Source organism: Rissa tridactyla, chromosome 3, assembly GCF_028500815.1.
Source record: "Rissa tridactyla isolate bRisTri1 chromosome 3, bRisTri1.patW.cur.20221130, whole genome shotgun sequence".
NCBI classification, from domain to species: Eukaryota; Metazoa; Chordata; class Aves; order Charadriiformes; family Laridae; genus Rissa; species Rissa tridactyla.
The window spans coordinates 63,742,752-63,766,589 of NC_071468.1; the positions used below are offsets into that span (position 1 = coordinate 63,742,752).

Here is a 23,838-nt window from a genome sequence, read left to right on the forward strand (position 1 = left end):
TCAGTATGTTGCCATGGCAGAAGTAGCACTGTTACAGGCCTGTTCTCTGTCTTAAACGTGAAGTCACTGGGATGGTAGCTATGAACCTCGGTGGACGTGGCATTAAGTCCTGTCAGACTAGTGCAGCCTGAACAAATTTGGGAAGAGTTGAAAGCACAGAGGAAAGCATGGGTATGCGCTGAGCTCAGCAGGGATGTGATGGCTTGTGAATGTCAGTGGGATGGCAGGAAGAAAGCACTGTGTTGGTCCACGAGCTTGTGGGAGTCTCCTGAATTAATCAGTAGATATTGCTCATTTTATGAAATATTAATTTTAGTTAAAAATACATATTGCATCAAAAGAATGTTTTGTTTTATTTTTTTTGTCGGGGGGCGGGGGGGGGAACATGACCTTCTCTTACTGCAAAGCTGAGACCAAAGAGATTGCTTTGTTTTTAAGAATGTTAAGATCTCAAGATCAAATTGCTTAATAGAGCAATGTATAGCAGAGTATTCATTTTCCCCTTCTCTCCATCCCCATATTTACTTTACTGGAGTTGCTATCTGTGTTTTTCTAGAACTCAAAGGCTGCAATATGCTTTGATCGTTGTGCCCTCTGAACAAGGACATCAAATAATGAATACTCAAGTTGCTCTCCCCAGCTCAAGTGATCTGACCTTGGGATCAGTGTGATACTGAACGCAGGCTAGTCTGTGCCTAATTATCCAGTCCTCAGTGGTAGGTGTAAGCATCATCGTGACTTGGAAATACTTACAGGAATTACATCATAGTTTGGAGCAAGGTCTCTAGTTGAAGTCCAGAAATGTTTTTCATCTAGAAAAATGTACAGGTGCTCCATTTCATAATCTTTGAGGTGAACTTCTATGTACAACTATTACAACAATACACTGACACAGATCCTGGATACGAGGATCTGTCTGATATTGTGGTCACAAATGCCTGCAGCAGTCAGAAGTCTGAGGAGGAGAGGCAGGTGGTACTCTTGCACCTTCACTGAAAGTGTTTCGCCCTTGAGCAATGGGCTCACAAATAAATCACTGCAGGTTGCATATTGCCCAGTCTTGGTGTTTGAGGAGCACACGGCCTAAGACAGGTTGCACAGCACAAAATGTGTGGAGTCGGGAGGTGACGTTGCCATGCATGCCCTCAGGTGGTAGCATTTTAGCTTTTATTTTGGTGAAATGTAATTAAAAAGCTTCTTTTTGTGTTTCTTATCTGTATCTGGCAGAGCTTGCCAGCTGCCTGATAAGATGCAGAACCACTGCTTCATATCACAGGCTTTTTCAGCACATAACAAGGATCTTTTTTCCAGTGGTCCTTTTATGTCAACATCGTTGTTTTATATTGCAGTGTAATGATGCAATATAATTATCCAGAGGAAATAATGTGTCAGCTTTTTTTTTTGTAAATGCTGTTACAGTTATTGTGTTTCTTTTATCATCTTTAAGAGACTCTAAGCAGCAGAAGGGCTGTCCCTACAAAGGCATTCAATTTGGAATGTTCTCCTACTTTATTTAATATTTTAGGATGCAATGTGTTTTAAAGCCAGCATCGTCAGCCAAAAGTAATCTTTTATAAATATGCATCTCCCAATAGAGTAGTTACACAATTTTAATCTAAAAAAAAAAGTGGCCCTTGTAGTTATTTGCGTCATCCAGTTTTATGTCTGTGGATTGTTTCCAAAGAAATCTAGTTATGCTTCTGTTTTTAGTGTTTTACAGTTTAGTGCTGAATTAGCTGTGGCAATTTTAAATCATCTGTTTATCTTCCTAGTCTGCAATATGATGAAAACAATGGTAACTTCTATACTATTCCATGAGTATTAAACACTAATGCTGGTGAGTTTTCGTTACTACTTAGCTCACACAGGACACCAGAGATGAAGAACATCAGTAACAGTGCTTTGTATGGCAAGTCTGGTGGTAGACTTGTGTGATAAGTGCCAGACCAGAAAGAACTGGGATGGTCTCTTAATTGGTGTCTCTTAATGTATTTATATTTGCAAACTAGACCTTTAAGTTCCACGGTGTTGGAAGTGTGAAAATATGTACTTCAGGTTCAAGCTTCTAAGAATTTAAAATATTTTAATGAAAAATTAATTCATGGGTGTGTTTAAATAAGACAGGAATTTTTCTTTGCTTTACTGTTTCAGTGACTAGAAACGAAACACAGATACCCTGTCACTCTTGTGCATCAAAACTCTAACTTGCAAATGTACTCTGTAAGTACTGCTATTTAGACTTTAAAAGAATAAGCATTTTACATTTGCTAAAGATGGAAATTTCAAAAAGTTTATATCTGAAATTGCGAAGACTTCTATTACCTGTACTAAAAATGGCAAACCGGTCTATAGTCTGCAAGTACTCTTTGCTTCACCCTAGTTCCCTCAACAGTTCCTTTGACCTACTTCCCTTAACAAGAGAATCTAGGTTGTTGACGTCTAACCAAAATTAGGCATACCTCTCTATTCTTTTAAAATGGAAATCTAGATCTTGGTTTTAAATCACTAGAGTTCAGTAGATCTAAGCCTTTTAGGGAATTCATGTGCATTGCCATTCTTACTGCCTCACTGATATAGTATTGGGCAGAACTTTGTAAATCTCTTTTAAATAATTTTATTAGTGTTTCTAATTAGAACGTCTTGTTACAAAAGGGTTTTGATCGGAGCTCTAATGGCATAACCATACCTGTTCTGCTATCAGTTTTCCGAAGCGTTTAAGAAGCCTGAGGGTATTGGTTTGGATGTGCCTCTGTTTTTCTTCCAAAGTGGTAGCTCTGTTAGGAAAATCTTTCCAGTGTCTTTTTATGAACCATTTAAACCAGGGCTTTTAAGAGGGCTTGGGTTTTTCTGGGTGGAGGGGAGGGTGTTTGACAGTAAGTGTGCACAGCATAGGCTTTCCATCCTGATGCTTCAGTTCTGTTCCTACCTGCATGCTCTTCCCCAAAAGGATTAACCTGAAATAAAGCTAGTGCACTGTCAGTGTCTTGCTTCCCCCCTTCCCTAAAAAGCACACATCTCTTGTGACCAAGTTGCTCCAAAATGCACATTAATGTCATGCAGGCCTCCCTTCTTATCTGAATCCTGAAGACTGGAGGGGGAAAAAAAAGTGAAATTTATGTCTCCAAAGGCTAAGAGATCCTATCTGAATCCTCTCCTTGTCCCTCCCACAACCTATCTCTGTCCTGCAGTCCTCCCATCCCCAGATGTTTTCCTTGCTTTCCCACCCTGTTGTGCTAAAAAAAAATCTTGATTTCTGAGCTCAGCCCCAGCACTGAATTAGTCCCTGAGCCTTCCTGGAGAAGTCAGGAAGCTCTTTGTCCATAGTGACTGAGAGCAGAGGTTTTGTACTGTGCTGGTTTGTGCCTGACCTCAGCAGCTGCTCAGGGGGCATCTGCTGGCTACCAGGACAGCACATCCACTGCACAGAAAGGTCCCTGCAACAAGATTTTTAAGGGATGAAGTTTGCTTCAGAATGGTCTGTGGATAGAAGCTGACTGCTGGCAGGCTACTTGCTCTTTGGAGGCCAGCAGCAACACACAAACCACCATTTTTTACTTCCTTCAGGGAAGGGAAGTTTGAAATTGTTGTTGCAGAGGAGATGTTTTATATTAATAAAATGCTGATGCTTAGTTCCTGTGTTCCTGCAAGGTTCAGGTGTCAGAGTAAACATCTCTAACATGACTGCTCTGAGCACTACGTAGAAATGAATTTCAGTGATGAGAGAAGGAGGTGGTTTGGTTTTGTGTTCAAGCTTTTGTGTTTGAGTGTCTCTGCTTGATCCATCTCCACGCTTCGCAGCAGGGTTGTATTGTAACGTGTTAGTTCAAAGTAAGAATTTTCTTGCTATCTCATTTTGAAGGACTTTCCTTTGATAACTGTTATGTGTGTGCATAAGAGCTTACAAAAGCAAAGCTAGCGCTGGTTGCGGGGTAGTTTTGGTACACTCAAAGGACTGTTTTATAACAATCTTATTAAAAAAAGCACATCAGGTCCTGAACAAGATTAGGGCTCCAGAGTGTGCTTACACAGCGAATAAATGAAAGCAAGGAGTAGCCTTGACTCAGCCCAGACACAGCTGGTAGAAGCAGCAGTGTAAGGAAGTTGGTCTGTCCAAGGTCAGTCCAACTTCCAGTACAGTGCAGCAATGCCAGAAAATATTGTCTCCGGCTGTGCTAGAACAGATTGTGAGACTGCTTCTCCCAAGCCCCTCTTGAGTGTTAGTTTCAGAGTTGTTATTGACAGATGGATTTTGTGAAAGCTATGGTCTTTAACAAGTGCACATGTGGGTTTTTTCTTTTAAGACTTATTGCCTCCCACATTTCTGAAGAGGAGAGTGGAACATAACTTTTTCCTGACTTACTCTGAAGATTTTAATATTAGACATCCAGCTGCTTGGTTTTTTTCTTTTTATCTCTCAGCTGAGCTGCATGCATCTTGGTAATTTTTGGCCAGACATAGGACTTTCAGACGTATTTATCTCTGGAGAGATTGTTGTCCATTGTTCCCACGCTTCCAATCTGAAAACACAAGTGACAGATTAAGTGTGGAGTGCAAGTATGGAATGAATGTGGTACTTAACTCTAGAGCAAAAAAACAGCACAAAATATTACTTAGCATAAAACTGACACCGTTTCCCACAGCATTCTCCAGAAGAAACTGGCTGCTCGTGGCTGGGACGGGTGTACCCTTTGCTGGGTAAAAAAAAATGTCTGGATGGTTGGTCCCAAAGAGTGGTGGTGAATGGAGTTAAATCCGGTTGGCAGCCGGTAGCAAGTGGTGTCCAGGGCCAGTTCTGTTTAATATCTTTATCAACAACCTGGATGAGGGGATTGTGTGCACCCTCAGTAAGGCTGCAGGAATCACCAAGTTGAGCGGGAGCATTGATCTGCTTGAGGGTAGGAAGGCTCTACAGAGGGATCTGCACAGGCTGGATCGATGGGCTGAGGCCAATGGCATGAAGTTCAACAAGGCCAAGTGCCGGGTCCTACACCTGGGTCTCAACAACCCCATGCAGCAACAGGCTTGGGGAAGAGAGTCTGGAGAGCTGCCTGGTGGAAAAGGACCTGGGGGTGTTGGTCAACAGCCGGCTGAATATGAGCCAGCAGAGTGTCCAGGTGGCCAAGAAGGCCAACATCATCCGGGACTAGGGAAGTGATCATCCCCCTGTACTCAGCACTGGTGAGGCCCCACCTCCAGTACTGTGTTCCCTTTTGGGCCCCTCATGACAAGAAAGACACTGAGGTGTTGGAGCGTGTTCGGAGAAGGGCAAGGAAGTTGGTGAGGGGTCTGGAGCACAATTCTTACGAGGAGTGTCTGAGGGAGCTGGGGTGGTTTAGCGTGGAGAAAAGGAGGCTGAGGGGGGAGACGTTATTGCTCTCTACAGCTACCTGAAAGGCGGGTGTAGTGAGGTGGGGGTCGGTCTCTTCTCCCAAGTAACAGGCGACAGGACAAGAGGAAACAGCCTCAAGTTGCGCCAGGGGAGGTTTAGGATGGCTATTGGGAATAATTATTTCACCGAAAGGGTTTTCAAACATGGGAACAGGCTGCCCAGGGAAGTGGTTGAATCACCGTCCCTGGAGGTATTTAAAAGATGGGCTGATGTGGTGCTTAAGGGCATGGTTTAATGGTGGTTTTGTCAGTGTTAGGTTAATGGTTGGACTTGATGATCTTAAAGGTCCCTTCCAACCTAGGCGATTCTATGATTCTATGTTGTTTGTCTAAGTATATGTATGGACACTATTGATAATGCAAACAAGACGAAATTATAAAGATTTGCAAGATATATTTTACTGTAAATATGGGGCGTAGCTTTTACATGTGTACATATTGCCAAAGTCTTATTCATAAGCTATGGATGTAAGAAGAGGCAAAAGTTACAAGCAGTGGGAAAACTTTTATTTGTGTTGAACTTTGTTTTCCCTGTATCCAGCCCCTGGATCACAGCTCACATGAATTTGTTAGTAGGGTAAACCCTTCAATTTTACCATTAGAGAAAATTTCACACCCAAACTTGCTCTTTAGTCTTAAAGTTCAATGCTGTTGCTTTAGAATAGAACAGACAGTTGCTGAATGCTTAGACTCTTATTCCAAGTCAGGTATTCGGGATTTCGGTCTTAATGTCATTCTGCATCTAAGCTAATAAACTTTTTCAGCCCACCCAGCAGAGCAATACCTCTGATTTGATTGACTTGCTAGTCAGCCACTGTGCCCGGTGGGTAGATAAAACTGCCTAGACTAGCCCCATTTCTTCATGCTTGCTTATACAGTCCTAGGAGGTTCTGTTCTCTGCTTAATTCTGACTAGTTCAAACTATGCTTTTTACATTGTGCATATCAAGCATAAGATGCTATATAAAATAAGCATGTGAACCAAAGAGTGGAGGGGTTGGTTTGTTTTTGGAGTACTGTTCACAAGGAAGTAATCGGTGATAGCGGAACTGGATGCTAAGGAGTAAAGAATATATCAGTTCTCAGTTAACTCTGTTCTAAATTTCCCACTTTAAGACAGGGTTTCCTCTGCTACATAGTGGCAACACTTTTTGAATGAGGCACTAGTTTGTTCCAGTTGTCACTTCTGATGCCTTACCTGTCTCCCAACACACACCCTCTGGCACTCTTTGACAGTTAAGTAGCTGTTCAGTCTGACTGGGGGATTAGCTGACAAGTGACAGGGACAGAATCGCTAGATTTTTGTCATTTTTGTTCCCTTAGTCCCTCCTCTTCTGTTCTAGCTATTTCTTTTTTTCTCCTGGCTGTTTTTCAGTACTTCTGTCTCTCACTTGTGGAATTAGAACAAGAAACTGGAAGGCACTATTTCCTTTTTGCTGCTCAGTGCCCCCTTTACCCGGAGGTGTATCTGAACTGTCAGGCACATGGAGATGTCTGCATGCATGCCTTAGGCTTGCCTGTGCATGTGCTCCCATCCACAGTTGTGCAGCCCTTGTATACTTCCCCTTTTCAGATATTTTCTAGGGTGCAGTCCTGTGGGGGCTCTGACGTGGGTCCGAGCACCATAGAATCATAGAACTTGTTGGGTTGGAAGGGACCTTTAAAGGCCATCTAGTCCAACCCCCCTGCAGGAAGCGTTTTTTGCTTGTGGTCCCCAAGCGCCCCCTCCCACTGATTATGTCCTACCTCAACTGAACAGAGCTTTAACATCATCTTTCCAGGTCTCCAGGCTTGCTGTGGGGGCTCCGGTTTACCATGCACCTCACTGGGGATAGCTGGTCCATGTTGTGCAGACACGCACTTGATTTGTCACGGTCTGAAGAGCAAATGCTTGTAATCTGCACAGCTCTTGTGTTTTTGAAAAAAACTGTCAAAATGCCAGTGTGACACTTCCCAGCTCAGTGTTTCCTTGGGATTCTGTGATTTTTCCAGGGTCTGGGCAAATGTTCCTCCTGTTTTCCAGGGCACCTTCCCAGGGCGTCTCAGTCAGGCTTTTCCCCTTAGATGTGCTGTCTTGCTTAGTCTCTCAGGCTAGTCTCCTTTGACCAGAGCTTCCTGGCAGGTAAAGAAGCACTAAAAGTTTATAGTTTCCTCCTTTTTCAAGGTTTCCTATGAGATTTTTCCTCAGCTTTGCATCTTTTAAGATAGAATTTCTCTTTGCACTTGTTTTGCTTCCCACTGCTAGTAATTTTTATTTCTGCTCACAAAGACCTTTTTTGGAGAAGCTGGAGAGAGCTGGTGTTTCTTTACTTCAAAAGAAACACCTTAGAAAAAATGACTTTTAATAACCTTACAGTCTGTCTGACTGATACTGACCATGGAACAGCTTTTTTTTAAGTACTTCTTGCTGTTATAAAATGTGGGGTTTTTTCCCTTTTAGAAAGTAAGCTTTGGTACAAGTACTTGGGACAGGGAATCTTAGCCTCTGTGGGAAGTGACTGAGTGTAATTATAATGGCTGTATGAGAAATGGGGTAAATTGTCATCCTGTATGAAATTGCTTAGTAGAAAAACTTTCTGGGGCTTGTACTCATCCTGGTAATAGAAGCATTGATTGAACCTGTCTGAATGTGAACACGTAGGCATATCGTAACTGATAATAGATTTGTAAATAGAATTAATTTTCATCACAAATCTGCTTTTTGAGGAATAACCTCCCAGTTTTGCACTTGTCTTGTGTCATGGTTTCATCTGGGATAGAGTTAACTTTCTTACTGGCAAGGTAAAACTACTTACTAGTTCAAGGTAAAATTAAAAGCTAAACCTACAGAGATCTTCCCTAGCATGGGTCAGCCTTATGCGTCCTTTTCTTTCAGCCCTGCCTCTGGAATGTTTAAATACTGAACTCTGTGCTGCTGCAACTGGTTTTACTTTACAGCTCAGTATTTACAAATGCATATGTATTTGGTAGCAGTACATATTGAATTTTTTTCTCCCTTTTTTCTCCCCTTCCAGACAGAGAAAATGAGGTCTAGTTTTTTGTTTTGTACTGTGTCATATAGTAACGGCAGAGCTGGGAGAGAGGAGCTAAGTAGCTCTGATTCCCATTCAGGGTCTTATTATAGACCATGCTACATCCTTAAAAGACCAAAATACAAAAATGTAGTGAACATATCAGGATGGCAGCAGAACCCTTTGTGTTGCTTTGGAGATGTAGTCCTGCAGTTTATCTTGCAGATGTAACTTCTTAGGTTTATGAAAGGCAGGTCCGTCTTGACTAACCTGATCTCCTTCTGTGACAAGGTGACCTGCTTAGTGGATGAGGGAAAGGCTGTAGATGTTGTTTTACCTGGACTTCAGTAAAGCCTTTAACACCCTTTCTCACAGCATTCTCCGGAAGAAACTGGCTGCTCATCGCTTGGACAGGTGTACTCTTTGCTGGGTAAAAAAAAATGTCTGGATGGTTGGTCCCAAAGAGTGGTGGTGAATGGGGTTAAATCCAGTTGGCGGCCAGTCACAAATGGTGTCCCCTAGGGCTGAGTACAGGGCCAGTTCTGTTTAATATCTTTATCAACAACCTGGATGAGGGGATTGTGTGCACCCTCAGTAAGGCTGCAGGCATCACCAAGTTGAGCGGGAGCATTGATCTGCTTGAGGGTAGGAAGGCTCTACAGAGGGATCTGCACAGGCTGGATCGATGGGCTGAAGCCAATGGCATGAAGTTCAACAAGGCCAAGTGCCGGGTCCTACACCTGGGTCTCAACAACCCCATGCAGCAACAGGCTTGGGGAAGAGAGTCTGGAGAGCTGCCTGGTGGAAAAGGACCTGGGGGTGTTGGTCAACAGCCGGCTGAATATGAGCCAGCAGAGTGTCCAGGTGGCCAAGAAGGCCAACATCATCCGGGACTAGGGAAGTGATCATCCCCCTGTACTCAGCACTGGTGAGGCCCCACCTCCAGTACTGTGTTCCCTTTTGGGCCCCTCATGACAAGAAAGACACTGAGGTGTTGGAGCGTGTTTGGAGAAGGGCAAGGAAGTTGGTGAGGGGTCTGGAGCACAATTCTTACGAGGAGTGTCTGAGGGAGCTGGGGTGGTTTAGCGTGGAGAAAAGGAGGCTGAGGGGGGAGACGTTATTGCTCTCTACAGCTACCTGAAAGGCGGGTGTAGTGAGGTGGGGGTCGTTCTCTTCTCCCAAGTAACAGGCGACAGGACAAGAGGAAACAGCCTCAAGTTGCGCCAGGGGAGGTTTAGGATGGCTATTGGGAATAATCTCTTCACCGAAAGGGTTTTCAAACATGGGAACAGGCTGCCCAGGGAAGTGGTTGAATCACCGTCCCTGGAGGTATTTAAAAGATGGGCTGATGTGGTGCTTAAGGGCATGGTTTAATGGTGGTTTTGTCAGTGCTAGGTTAATGGTTGTACTCAGTGATCCTAAAGGTGTTTTCCAACCTAAATGATCCTTTGATTCTTCTAAATTCACAAGTGAATGACCTAAAGTGATAAAATTTCACATGTGACATTTCTTTATTTACTATTACAAAATGAAGATACGGTAACTTAGTCTGTATTCTTTCCATTTTTTTTTCTCTGATTCAGTTAGGTACTTGATAGAAGTATATACTTAAGTATTTAGGCAACACAAAGTCCATTTTAACCCAGGTATTTAACTCGTATTGACAAAGAACCTGTATTGTTCACATTATTGTTTCACACTTGTATTTTAATCCCCAAAAGCTGCCTTAAATTTGAAGTCCTACACTGTTCTGTCCTTTTAAGCAATTAGTGGTTGCACATATCTTAAAATCATCTGATAGATGTGTGTCTGGGCTTTTATTGCTTAGGTAAATTTACCTTTACACAGTTGCAGTTAGGTATTTCATGCAAGGCTGTGTAACTAACACTAGAGGAGAAGTGTGTGGTGAAGGGAGGGAGGGAGAACTGGTTGAAAATTAAGGGGAGAAAGTATGTGACTTTTTTACAGAATCTGTATTTCTGGCAGCTGGAGCAGATTATTCCGTAAATTCGAAGCAGCTTTGTCAAAGTTCATCTCATGGCAAACTGGAGTTTTGCTAACCTGTAGTGAGCTGCTGCAGGTTTTTACATCAGTGACTTTGGATGACATGCTAGATAATGTTGAGCATACAGTTGTGATTATATGGTAGTAGGGATGTGGCTTTAGTCAATAAAAGTAGAAAGTTCAGAGCAATCCTTTCATCAGGCCAATCCTCTATCACCATCAGCTGCTACCCAGTTACTGAGCACTTAACAGGCATAGCTGAAGATGGATAATCCAGCTCAATTTTAAAATTACTATTAACTTTAAAAAATGGTGTGGGGAGGAGCTTCCAACCATAATACAACATTGCATAGATGTGTTTAGAAAGAAAACAAGGTTTTGATTCTGCCAGTGCTTTAGTCAGTGGATGATTTCTATGCAGGATGGATGTTAGATTCTCACCTGGGGAGGAAGGCCAAAGAGAAAAGTTTAATAACTGACCAGAGCATCCTGGTTCAGAGAATTCATTTGTGGATGGCTGTTGGAAGACCATTCACTGAAACAGGTCCTTGCAAAGTGAAGGTGGGGTGGTGCAGCTCTTTACAGCTTTTCTGTGGAAGGTTGGGGCGGAGTGTTTATCTGTATGATCTGTCTTTCAATTGGGATGGGTGGGCAGTGTGGTTCTTGTGTAGCTCTGGGCAAATCACTTAGTGTTTCATCAACATCAGAAACACTAGAAGAAAAAAAACTCCACAACCATCAGTAGAACCACATACCAGAAAATACCTGATGGGGTTGAATAAAAGAGCCAGGCTTCTCTTCATAGCACACAGTGACAACACAGGAGATGATGGGCACAAAACTGCAGTACAGAAACTACTGTTCCGACATAAGAACAACTTGTCCACTGTGAAGAGTGGTCAAAGACTGGCACAGGTGGCTCAGAGCAGTTGTGGAGTCTCCATCCTTAGAGATATTGAAAACCCAAGCGGGCATGGCCTGCTCAAGGCAACCCAACTTTGAGCAGAGGTGATGAACTAGATGATCTCCAGAGATCCCTTCCAGCCTCAACAACTCTGATTCTGTGTTTGTCTTCCCCAATATATCTACACTCTTACCCAGGCTGTCTTCAGCCTTTTGAGTTTCCAGAATGCTTCACAGAAAAATATCCTCTCATTTCTAACACTTCTTTATGCAACTTTTATTCCTTCCATGTAAAGATAGCGGTTCAAGATAAGCAGCAGAGCAAGTTTTAGGTAGTTGAATGATGTCTCTTCTGGCATGTGTTAGGTTATTGAGTCTTGCTGGAACCAGTATTGTCAATATTTAGGTTTGGATTTTAGATGTTTAGTTGTCTGATTAATCTGTTTGTATCTTAGAGCAAGAGGTGTTTTATGTGGGAGCACACCTACACTAGATACTTGTGCCAATTCTTATTTGATACCCAGCATCATTAAAACTCATGATTGTGCCATCTGTTCTTTTCTCCATCACTTGTTATATGGGTGGTCATATGAATGTGTATTCAAACAAAATATTCCAAGGAGATGTCAGACAAGAGGAAATATGGAAGAAAGTATTACTTTTTGTACCTAGGCTCTGTTACAAGCATATTATCTGGATGACATTTAAATCCATTGCATAATCCCATGGTGCAATGCTTGAAGAAAATAATGCACGTGCACTGTATAAGATATGCAAAGAAACTTCTGCTGAAGCTATCGGAACATCAGTGCTCTCACTAATGCTCAGAAACTATTTCTTACACTTTTATAACAGTTTCCTCTTCTATGTGATGTCCCAGGCCAGGCTGATGGGAATCATGATGTAGGTTCCCCATGCATTACAGCAGGAATTTTTCTGAGAAAGTTCTAAATGGCTAATTCAGGCAGGAGGAAATTCTGTTCTACCTGCCCCCTGGCTCCCCCCGCCAGTTAAGGTAGTAGTAAGATATAAAGAGCTTGTAAGATATAAAGAGTTTAAATGCACTTACTCTGGTGAATAAAACACTTTTTTCCAGGCTTAGTATTACCCATTTGGAACACTGATAATGATAGATTCTACAAAGCCTGGAGGTTCAAGTGTTCAGTGTTGCTCAGACTATCTTGCCAAAAATCAGTCCATCTACCTATAGAGGAAACTAATCCTTTGTATGAGGCCTTTAAAATGGCAAAATACTAAAATCTTTTATAGGGCTGCCTTTAAGGTGTGACAATTCTTATTGTGATTTGGAATCAATATTTGTTAGGTTCAACAGTAGTTTCTTCTATTGATCACAAGAGTGATCAATACAGTCGTCAGGGAGGGGAGTGTGTTTTTTGACAATTATTTAAAATTTCCCACATGATTTTTTTTTTTTTTTTGTGCTGAGATGATGTGATTTTTGAACAATGCTCTCAGCAAAACTTTGCTTATGAGCACTAAACATTTGATCAATGCGATTTTCTATTTCACTCACCTGCTTCCTCCCTGCAAAAAGGGACTACAGTAAGTGTCACATAGGCTCCTTCTGCTACCTTCTATCCTTTATGTTCATCCTGGAACATGCCTATGGAAGGGAAAAAGGGGGGGAAACAAAGACTTTTGTCAGGCAATGAAAGGAATGAACTCACTGAGGCACTAAGGCTTGAGTGTGTATTGTTAAAGCTGACAAGCGTAAGAAATTGCTTGCAGCCTTCTGAAAAAAAACTTTTAAAAGTATGTTTTCTAAAGTGGGTCTAATACAATAATGCCTGTTTAAAGCTGGAGTATTATTTTTTTCCCGACTTTAATGTCTAGTGATATTTTAATTTAAATGAATTGTGGCATGTGTGTTGGTTTTTTTTTTTTTTTTTTCCCCCTCCCCTAAGCTTTATTGATACAACTGTCTCTTTATCCTTGCTCACAAAAACTTTCTAGCTATTTGTGGAAGGGTTCTTAGAATTCTTACTATTTGTCTTTAGAGTCTTCCCAGATTGCTGTTTTCTGGACTCAAACACTCCTATAGTGGAACTGGTGGAAACGAAGATTAGTAACCTGAGAAAATCATGGAATCCAATTTCCTGACTTGGCTTTTAATTATAAATAGATGCTGAGCCACAGATATGGTTGTGATTTGAAGTATAATAATGAATCTTTTGGTTTTTCTTTATAAAGGGTTATTGAAAGGGCATTCAGAACCACAAAATTATCTCTTTCTCGACTGACAGGATCTGATCAAAAGTCTATTGAAAATAATGGGATCATCTCCTCTATTAGATTTCATTCAGGTCATAAATTGTCCTCTCTTCAGTTCTGCATAATGAGTGTGTTAATAATTTGTAAAGAGTCTATGAGGTTTTTACCCGTATCTTGTACCATACCTTTAGAAAGCTAGGATCTGCAAGTCACCTTTAGCAATAGTTTCCTCATTGCATCCAAACATTGCAATGTGTTTGGATGTTTGCTTCTTCAAAGTCACTCTGCAGTTTCATTCTGTTATTCCACTAACTTGCTATTATCAGTGTGATTAATTCAGCTTCCTCCAATGGAAATTAAATTTAAAAAAAATAAAAAAAAAAATAAAGGCTGCTGTTCTTTGGAAGTAGTGGTTTCCAAAGCATCATTGAGAAGGAAGAGGAAAAATTTGCTACGTGTACAGCATTAGCATAGCATGGAAAAAAAAAATCATAGACCTTATTAAAACCAGCATTGTTGAAATAGAATCTTCTTGTGGTTCTTTCCTCAACTTGAATGGGAAACTTGTATTGTGGCTTCAATGTTTTCTGTGTAACCTGCAGGTTTTTTTCTATGCAAAATGGTATAGAATGGTATTAAAGTGGCATTTCAGAACACTCTGGTTTTAAAGGGAATTCAGTGACACTTAAGTTGCATTATAAAAGAGTGGTTGAGCTGATGTTTAGTAATATGGTTAATTAATCGCTTTCCTTTTTTCCTTATTTTAGCAGCCGAAGGGTCTAAAATACAAGACAAGAAAGTCACTTCAGGACAAAGCAACACCGGAACTAAACCAGGTACGTCATTCCACATGCTTCATGTTATAATAGTGTCTGCCTCAATGGTGTATGAAAAACAGTTGTTGTCTTAGGAACTTTTGAAATGTTTCGTGCTCTTCTACCTCTCTCACTGTTTCGGTCAAAACTGGTATCAGTGAGATACTGATATTTCATATTTAGTTAGGCTGGAATCTCTGATTGTTTGCAAAGAAGCAAAACTGAAAAAAATCTACTTTCAGTATAGTTTAGGAATGAGGGCTGGGACGTAAGATAAGGCAACAGAAGCTACTGCATTTGCAAATGTGCTTTCATGAGAATTACCTGCTGCAGGCAAGGATTTGCAGCTTTATATAAATGTGCTTCTGTTCAGTCATTTCTTCACTTATCACAAAGCATGCCATATTCTGTAATATACTCTATGCGGTGAGCAGATGTTTGTCATTATTTCACCGTACCTGATTGGTACATTGTGTGGATTTAATTCACTGTTCTCTTACGTTGTTGAAAGTCTGTGTACTAAAATGCTTAATGTAGTCCTTGATGCCAAGAGTCAGTTCCACTTGCGTGCTTAGACCAAGATGCAGAAGAGCACTTAAATATCTAAATTCTGCCTGTATTGCAATTCAGGTACCCAAGCTTAAAATATGCAATCAATAATAATCTTGTATAGACGCCTGAGAAAGCAGAGGTGCTTGTGTCGCTGAGGACTAGGCACACAGTAAGCACACCCTTTTCAACTGCTTGACAGTCAGGCAGCTCAGTGGCTGTTTTGTACTGACAGACTCTTCTCTATCCCCAAACTTGGGTACCTTTGGCTGATGTCCCCAGGGGGAAGCAGTCCCGGTGCTGTGTTGAGATCTCACCTCACATGCTCTGGCAGGCAGCGCTGAGTCCAGCACAAAACGCAGCATTCTTGGCTGCTCTCAATCAGAAAGGCAGTGGGAAAAAGAGAGGAGAGAATGAAGATAACATTACTCCCTTCCACAGCAAAAACAGAACTCTTGGCGTTGGACAGCATTCAATATCTACTTTATCCCGGAGTCGTTCAACCCCAGTTTTCATTTCTAAGGAGGATGTCCTAGCTGCTCCTATGTTCCCTTCATCTATGCTGGTGTGTAGAAAGGAATGCAAAATTCCTGGGGCTGGAGGGAGGGAGGGCACAGGGACATGTGCAGGGTTTAGCCCTGCGCCCAGCTGGTGAGAGTCCGTGCTGAAGAAAATGTTCCTGAGAGCTGGTGCTTTGTGGTTTTTGTTTGGGGGTTTTTGTCATTGTTTTTTTGTTTTGTTTTGTTTTTTTTCTTTAGGCTACCTATGAATTTTATGTCAAGCAGTGTTTTTGTCAAAAACCAAACCAAAGAGTTTGCAGTAGGAGTGACAGCTGTCACTTTTAACACTGTGTCTGCAGGATGAACAAATATTAGGAGTCCAAGGTAGCTCCAAATGCGTGCATGACAGTGCAAAGAGAGGTAGACAAAGGGAAGAGAGTTTGACATTCAAGTAATGCATCTTTTCAAATAGCACTGTGGCTTACATTTCTTTCTCCCCACAGCACCCCTGTGAACTAACAATACAAACTGGCTGTTGTTTTCTGCTTGACATCCCTTTCAGTTTCTTTAGTGCCAGAAATTAGCACCTTTGGAGTCAAGGGCAGAAGGGAAACAGACATTTGTGAGAAGAGATTGAGAGGATTATAGATGGAACTGAAGAATAGTAGTAGTTGGACTCTTGAAGTCACACTGAGTGCAGCTGATAGTTACCTGAGCCACAGAAAGTGGCCATATGTAGTAAGTATATACGACAATTACTCATTTAGCAAAATTAAAACCTAATTTCTACAAATGCCAACTGTGCTTAAGAGTTCAGTGGGTATTAATCACATAGAAGGCTTGAAAACCTTGCATTTAGTTTTGCTAATATAATTAGGGACCAAAAATGATTGACATCGCAGTGCTGAATGCCTGTAAAATACCGTTCATGGCTTCTAAGCTCTTTTAGACGAACTAGTAAATTCTTAAAAATTATTTTGAACTCACAGTAAGTGTTGTAAGTTCATGAAAAATACTGTTTTCATATGTAGTATAGAGGCTTAATTTCCAGCAATTAGTACAAAATTAATTTCCCCTGTATAGAACTATAGCTTATTTAATCTCCAAACATCCCTCTCGGGCATAGTATTAAGCATTTGTATGTTATGTAAATATAATGAAATCGATTGCTGAGTGTGAGATCACACACAATGCATCATAACCAGACTGCAGCTTCTACAACAGCATGTGGGTCTCTCTAAGGCTTTGCATATGCCCAGTTATCAATTATTTCTGTAAGAACTGGCAAGTTCTTGCAGGATTTGTTGCAAAGGACACATTTCCCATCTTCTTGTGCAGTAAGTTAAAGCTATTGCCTGATGATGAATATGAACGAGAGAGAGTACAAAGTACCTTGTGTGTTTGTCCTGGTATTCCTACTGAATAAGAAGAAATGCCAGTCCCCAGGTATTTGCCTGGCGGGTTGTTAATGAACAGAGACACGAGAAATAAAATAAATGGGGAGCAGGTCCAGTGAACTTTCTTGTTTTGCCACAATTTGAAGCTGTGTACTGGGGCTGTCAGCAGATCAGCTGGATTCAGAATGTAATTGTTGGAGGTTGGGCTTGTAGCCAAACTATGAAGAATCATTTTCAAGGCTTAGAAAAGACATTTTAATTAACAGCGTAAGATTTTCACCAGTAACGTATGCTCCAGCTTCTTTCTAGCAGAGCAAAGGCTGTGCTGGTCTGCTACAAAGGTGTTAGCCCCGTCTTTGTGCCAATATTGATTTAGTTCTTTGTGCTCCTAAATGTATGCAAAATAGCTTGTTACTGAAGACATACTTACAGTCTGCATAGCCTGCAACTTAATGTGACTTCTTTAGGATTGTTCTAGCATCCTGGGGTGTTGGGAGAGAGGCTGTGTGCGTGTGTGAACACTATCAGGTGTGTGATATAGAAAAATAATTGGATATCTTCAAAAAGAATGGCAGAGGGCAGCTTTAAAAATGTATTTTATTCCTTCCGTTGCTTATAATTAGGAATTCTTAAGGGAGGCCTTTTCAGTTTGCCTGTCCATGTAACCCTCCTGCCTCTTTGAAGAATTCCTGCTTCTCCCCAATAGGGAAATCTCTCCTCTCAAGAAAGGAAAAAAAAGCTGGAAGGAGAATAGTACATTCTGAAAGAAGCAGGATTTTATGTTATTCCCCAGTGTCTCATCATTCTCTGTCAGCTCGGTGTTACATTGACTTGGCTGACAGCCCTTGAAGGGAATCCTTGTTTTCCAAGGGAATTCATATTGACTGTGCATTATTCCACTAGCACTAATTACTCATGCTATGGAAATTCATGTTTTGTGAATCTCGTGTGCCAGCCATGAGAGAGAAAGAATATTATTACCCTTTTGACCTGTGTCTGCATGCTAAAGAGGCTGCATGCAAGTCAGCACACTCTTTAACATCAGCCAGATGTTAATCTACACTGTACATTGGACAAATCTGTGGCTATGCATAGTTTCATAAACGGCAGCACTGTGTGCTATTCAACCAACATTAATGGTTTGATCTGTAACCGTGTGCTGGGTTACCTTTGTCTTTGCTGGTGACTTGTTCACTTGTTGCACCTTTCATTGGGGCTCTCATGTTTGAGTGTTCTTCTTCCTACCAGCTATGCAATGCTTTTCCTCCTTGCAACTCTTACTTGGCATCACCATTAATGCCAGTAATTGGGGCTGTAGTCTCTGACCGTTGTTGAGATGATAGTTTTTCACTGATGAGAGTTCAGGAACAATGAAAGTGAAGCGAGTTGTCAGTGAACTCTTTCATCCAAGAAATCCTGTCATCCTGATGCAGAAACTTCTGTTAGAGTACAAAATGCGCATTACTGTTTGGGTTTTTTTTGTCTAATTCATATAACTATTCAAAATCTGCCTGGCACATCCTCGCTTCAGGGATTTATTTTTGCAAATATCTTTAGCCTTATTTTTATGACCTATTGTATTGTTTTGCTAGTAACTTTCTTCATAGGCATGCAGTCTATACACAAATAGGCTGGCTTTACATGTTTTTACAAATTGCTTACTTGTTCATTCACGCTGAATAGTGAAAAGGATCTGTTGTCTTGTTTTTAGGTGCACTTCCATGGTGACAGTATTTTAGGTAGTTCTTTATCTTAAAATACTTTAAAAACTGACTTCCCCTCAATACTGAAATAAGTGAGACCGTTTCTTTATAACCAGAACTCTTTTTGATATTTCTGAGGAGTTTTTTGTTTACTCGTGTTTTTATTCAAAGCAGGTTTTTTCAGTGCTTGTTGAAAAGCATAAAATGAACAGCTTTCCAGGTTTAACAGAACAGGCTAAGGATGAGTAGGAAATTAGTTTTGGCAGCGTGCTGAGATGAACTTGGATTTTGTTCCCTTTTTGTCTGGAACAGCTCCACTGCTGAGGCTGGAAGTAGGATGCTAGCTGATTAGCATTTTGTTGTTTTCCAGAGAACTCACTGAGTAAGTGATGTTTTTCCAACCAAGCCTGAATTTCTATAGTCAAGCCTGGGCTGTGACACAGATTTTTTTTTTTTTTTTTTTTTATGTTATTCTTAGTCTTACTGCTGTGATCCAAGTGGCCAGTTGCGCATATTTTTGCAGAAATTGTATAGCTAACTTTCAATCTACAAGGATACTTGAGGAAACTATCTGGTATTATACCAGTCTACGCATGTGATGTACTGTCTTAACGTGTTCACCAGAGTGTTGAACACACAAACATCTGTGGAGATCGGTATCACGCTGTCTTCAGAAGCTCAACCAGAACTGCTACAGTGTTTTGATCCAACCTGTTTTGCTTGGATATTGAGCTTCTTCAGTCTCCTGAAATAGAGCTTGTTGTTTTTTTGAGGCAGTACTGGTGGGAAGAGGGTGCTGCGTTATAATAGGATTTCCTGTGGATACATTTTGGAGAGAGGTTATGGAATAACAGACAGTATTTTGTCAGAGTGCTCTCAAGCAATCGAGTTGTTACAGGCTCAGAAACAAAACAGAACTTCTTCCTGGGTTTTCACAGGCAGTAGTCAAGCTTGGAATTCAGAGTTACAACTTGATCCATTCTTTAGGAGTGTTTTTACATATTGATAATTAGAATACATTCTTTTTTTTTTATTGTTTCATCTCTTTCTCATAAGATGGATTTCTGGAAACGTGATCTATTTTGAAAGTAGAATAACTAGAGTTGTTTAATGGTCATTACCCTAAAAGCTTGTCTGTGTCACTATTTGATTTTATGCTATATGCCTAATATTTTTCCCCCTCCCTCCGTTTTCAGATCATCCAACAATACTAAAGGTTGATGACAGGCAACGGCTTGCTAGAGAACGGAGAGAAGAACGAGAAAAACAGCTAGGTAAGTCCTACTCTGTTTGCTTTTTATTGTTTGGTTTTTTATTATTTTTTAGTAGACTATCATCTGCATGCAGTGTTTTTGCCAGGTTGCTTTTAGGAGCATTCAGCAAACTGTTTGTGCTAGATATGCAGTAATGTAATTCTAGATACGCTATTACATCTTTAAAGTAGATCCTAATTCAGCACATCTTGGGATTCATCATTGCTATACCTGTTGCATACCTATTACTTACTTTTGCGAATATGAATGAAAAATGGGTTGATTTCTGAAATCATTCAAGGAAGCTTCACTGACGTAAATGGAATTTTCAAGTTTTAGATTTTTATTTTTTATTACCAGTTAAGATTAGACTTCTTAATGTGTTGAAGGCATCCTTTATTGCCATAAAATAGAGTTGCAGAATATGTTGCCAATGTGTGGTTTGAATTTTTCTACATAAACTTGAATTTTTGTCAGGTGAAATCTTTAGTAGGTGTCAAATAGATGTGCTCAGTATCTTACAAAATGTCACCTGTGCATGAGCACACATAACACAATTCAAGTGAATAGGGAAGGTGAAGGTTACTTAAGTGGCTAGCGATAGACAGTATACTGAGTGTGGTAGTGAGGATTACAGAATTATGCAAAGCCAAATTGATGGCTTTCTGAAAACTATATGTTTGGCTGCCACAACATTCTGTGGCAATTGGGAGGTTAGGGACCAGAAGTATTTCTTCTTATTTTTACACGTTCACACTGATTTTTGTAGATGCCGCATTGTTCTTATGGCTTGAGAAACAGAAGATCTTTATTTCTGTTTTCTAGCTTCTGTAAGTTTATAGAACTATATCATAACTCTAGACAGTGTATGCATTAGTATCCTTTCTTCTTTACAGCACCTTATTGCACTGGCTGTGCGTGAATCACTAGGGTTACTTTGGAGGGGGAAAAGAAAGCTTTGGTTTGGGCTTGTTTAAGGGGATAACGTGACAGGATGTTTGCCAATCCCTAAAAAGCTGCTTCTGCAGTTGAGGTTGATGGTATGCATAGCCTTAGTTTCTTCAGGTTCCAGACCAAATGAAGGTTACTGGCCCTTTTGAATTAATCTGTCATAGATGATACTTCCATGTCTTGATTTTATTCTTTTTCAGGTTTGATCCTTGTATAGTAACAATGCTTTACTCAAGTGCAGAGAGAGATGCTTTCTTTAAGTTTTCCTGACCTCTGATTTTTCTGGCTATTGGTAAATGAGTATCTGTTACTGGAAGGACACGACTTCTGTTGAGAAATGTGTCATTTTGTGTAACTTATTTTAAAAGCAGCATCAAACTGTAGGGTGTTTTTAGGTTGACGTGGAATCCTTCATTCCTTAATGGGAGAGTTCTGCATGTCCCTGTGATGTATGAGTGTATTGTGTGTTCTTGCATGAAGAATTATTTTGAACTAACAAGAAAATTGAAAGTTGCGTTGTATTTTCATCTGTATATTTGTCTTCCAACATTATGATTTAGGAGCTGTCTCTTGAGATTTGTGTTCCAGTACAGCAAAGCAATGACTTTTACAATGGCATCTAAGCTTCTTTTTTTTTTCTTTAGTGCAGAACCTAGATAATCAGTCATTCATGTCATGTGATCCATAGCAAAGAAATGCCTAAGCTGTCTATCTTAAACATCAAGTTGTATAATGTCATTACATAAATGTGTCTTGATGAAAATTAGAGTTGGATTTTGTTAAAACTGGGACATCAGTCATGCAACAGTAAAGCAACTGAAGGAAAGAATTTTTTATTTATTTTTTTTTTAGAATTAAGTTGGATTTAAACTTCATTCCGCTCCTTTTGATCCAGAGGATCTGTCAAGTTTAGCAAAGGCTTCTTTTTTAAGCCAAAGTTGAGAATTACAGTCATACTTCAAGTGAAATTATTCTCTGCTGCCAAAAAAAAAGAGTGTTCAGTTCTGTAAGTGTAGAGCCGGTAGTAATCTGTAACAATTTTGTTTTGTACTTTCAGCAGCTTGAAAGGCAGGAGTTCACACTATTTATCTTTTCATGAAAATTAAGTTTTTCAAACCTTCTGTTGAGATCATGGGGGGTATCAGTTTAATAATGATTATATTCCTTTATTGGGCAATATCCTGATGCTACAGAAGGGTTGATTTAAGACCTGTTTCCCCCCCCCGCCCTTTAGTTTACTCTCAAGCTTTAATTTTTCAAGTTCCACTGTGCTGTGATAGATGTGGCTTTCATTGTGGTATAATGGGTCAGTATGTGCTCTGCACTCTTGAGGATTTGCTTGCACCTGGCAATGGTAATTTGGCAGTCTTATTTTACTTAACACGCTTGGGTGTCTACCTCTCTTTAATGAGAGTTTAAAGAGTAGAAAAGATGAGTGCTGTCATTTTTATTGTCTGGCTACATGTAGCATATGTGTGGTGGGACTGTCGCTATCTGCTGTTTCTTGAGGGTCATGTTATGCTACCTAATTGAAAAGAATGAAAAGGCTTCTGCAAAAATGCCCCTTTCACCTCCGTATATTCATGTCTAGTTTTGGAACTTTTAGAAAATGTAGAAGGCACATGGGGACATGTATGTTATTTTGGCTAATCCCCCTAGCAAGCAGGAGGGTTTTTTTAATTCCTTCACCGTAGGAAAGGCATTGCTTTTGAAATTCCATACCAGCACTTCTGAAAGATGAATTCTTTGGGGCAGGGGGGTGTGTTTCTGTGCAACTTATGTTTTCCACGACTAATGAGTTGTATCAGTTTGGGGGGTTTTAGCTTTATTCTCTTAGACTTGCTTTTTCACGTGGACAGAAATAAAGGAATTGCTTAGCAGCTGTGCTTCCAGTTTTTTATTCCCCTGACCATTTGCTAATGCGTGTATTACTTGTTGATATGTGCATTCAGACCTTTAAAGGGTTGTTAGGGTAATCTTTACTTGATGCCATCAATAATGCTTCCAATGTGTCACTTGATCTTTAGTAATCGCATTTTCATTTTGTGCTGTTTCTGCTAGTACTCTTTCCCACAGTGCCTATGCAGGCAGTTAACATCTGTCCTCCAAATATGAATATCAGATCTCTCTGTGTGAGACCAACACTCTTGCGTCGTGCAAGACAGGAATGCCAAGAGAGGCGGTGGTAGGTGAGGGTGATAGCTCTCAAATGGGGCTGTTCTTAGAGGACAGAGCGAAGGGAGCTGTCACGCTTCTGGCTCCAGCTCGGACTAGGGTTCTCTCGCATGTGTCAGGCTGACCAGCCGCCTCTGGCACTGGAGGCTGTGTGAGAGACGCATGTCAGAACTGAGTTGCTTGTGAAAACAAACATGGTAGATGGCATCGACCTGGTTCTCCATAACTGGAAAGAAAAATCAAAATGTGTTTTTCAACAGGGAAAGTTATGGGGATTTTAAAATGGGTTTCGTTCACATAGCCTTAGGTAGTGGCCTAGCAAAGAGGAAGAGCTGGGGATTTCTTGTTTTTCACTTCACAGTATCTCAGTCCCTGATACTTGAGAAAACCATTTTAAGTCTTACATCTGCGCATGTTTTATCTACACTAATCCTGCTTGAAGATTGACCTTTTTTTATCAGAGTGATGGTCCTGACAAGGACACATGGCTCATTTAGTTTCTGGCATTGTGAACAAAAGATAGTAATCCCGCCCTCTGACTTAACTCTTCATTTAAGGAAATGCGTTATTAATCTTAGTTCTTTAGAGTGTGTGTGAGTTTCAGGTTGACTAAATCCATTAAATTCTTAATTCTTTCAATATGTAAGTATTAAAATAGTATTTTGAAGATCACATTATGATACAAATTCCTCTCCCATTTGAAAGCGATCATTGGCAAAACATCACATTAATAGAAGTTACAATTTTTTTCTGTCAGTGAAAATTCCTTCTGGTTTATTCTGTTCTCTGGCAGTTGGGGACAGAACTTTATCTGACATTTCTGCAGTCGGAAGCCCCACAGAAACTGGAAATCAGTGAACCTAGCGTATGAATCATTTTGGGATGTTCTCAGAGGACTTGAGTGTCAGAAGGTTTTATAAGACAAGAAAACATTTTTTTTTAAGGAAGATTAGTTTAA

At 40.5% G+C, this 23,838-nt stretch overlaps 1 protein-coding gene across 7 annotated transcripts in view; it reads left to right on the forward strand.

Moving 5' to 3' along the window:
- Positions 1 to 23,838, forward strand: part of MAP7 (microtubule associated protein 7) — a 121,223-nt gene that overhangs the window by 52,407 nt on the left and 44,978 nt on the right. For all 7 annotated transcript variants that reach the window (XM_054194697.1, XM_054194695.1, XM_054194693.1 and 4 more), the window contains 2 exons: positions 14,305 to 14,373; positions 19,698 to 19,775. In XM_054194697.1, the coding sequence (XP_054050672.1) occupies positions 14,305 to 14,373; positions 19,698 to 19,775 (147 nt within the window). The remainder of the gene's footprint in view (positions 1 to 14,304; positions 14,374 to 19,697; positions 19,776 to 23,838) is intronic.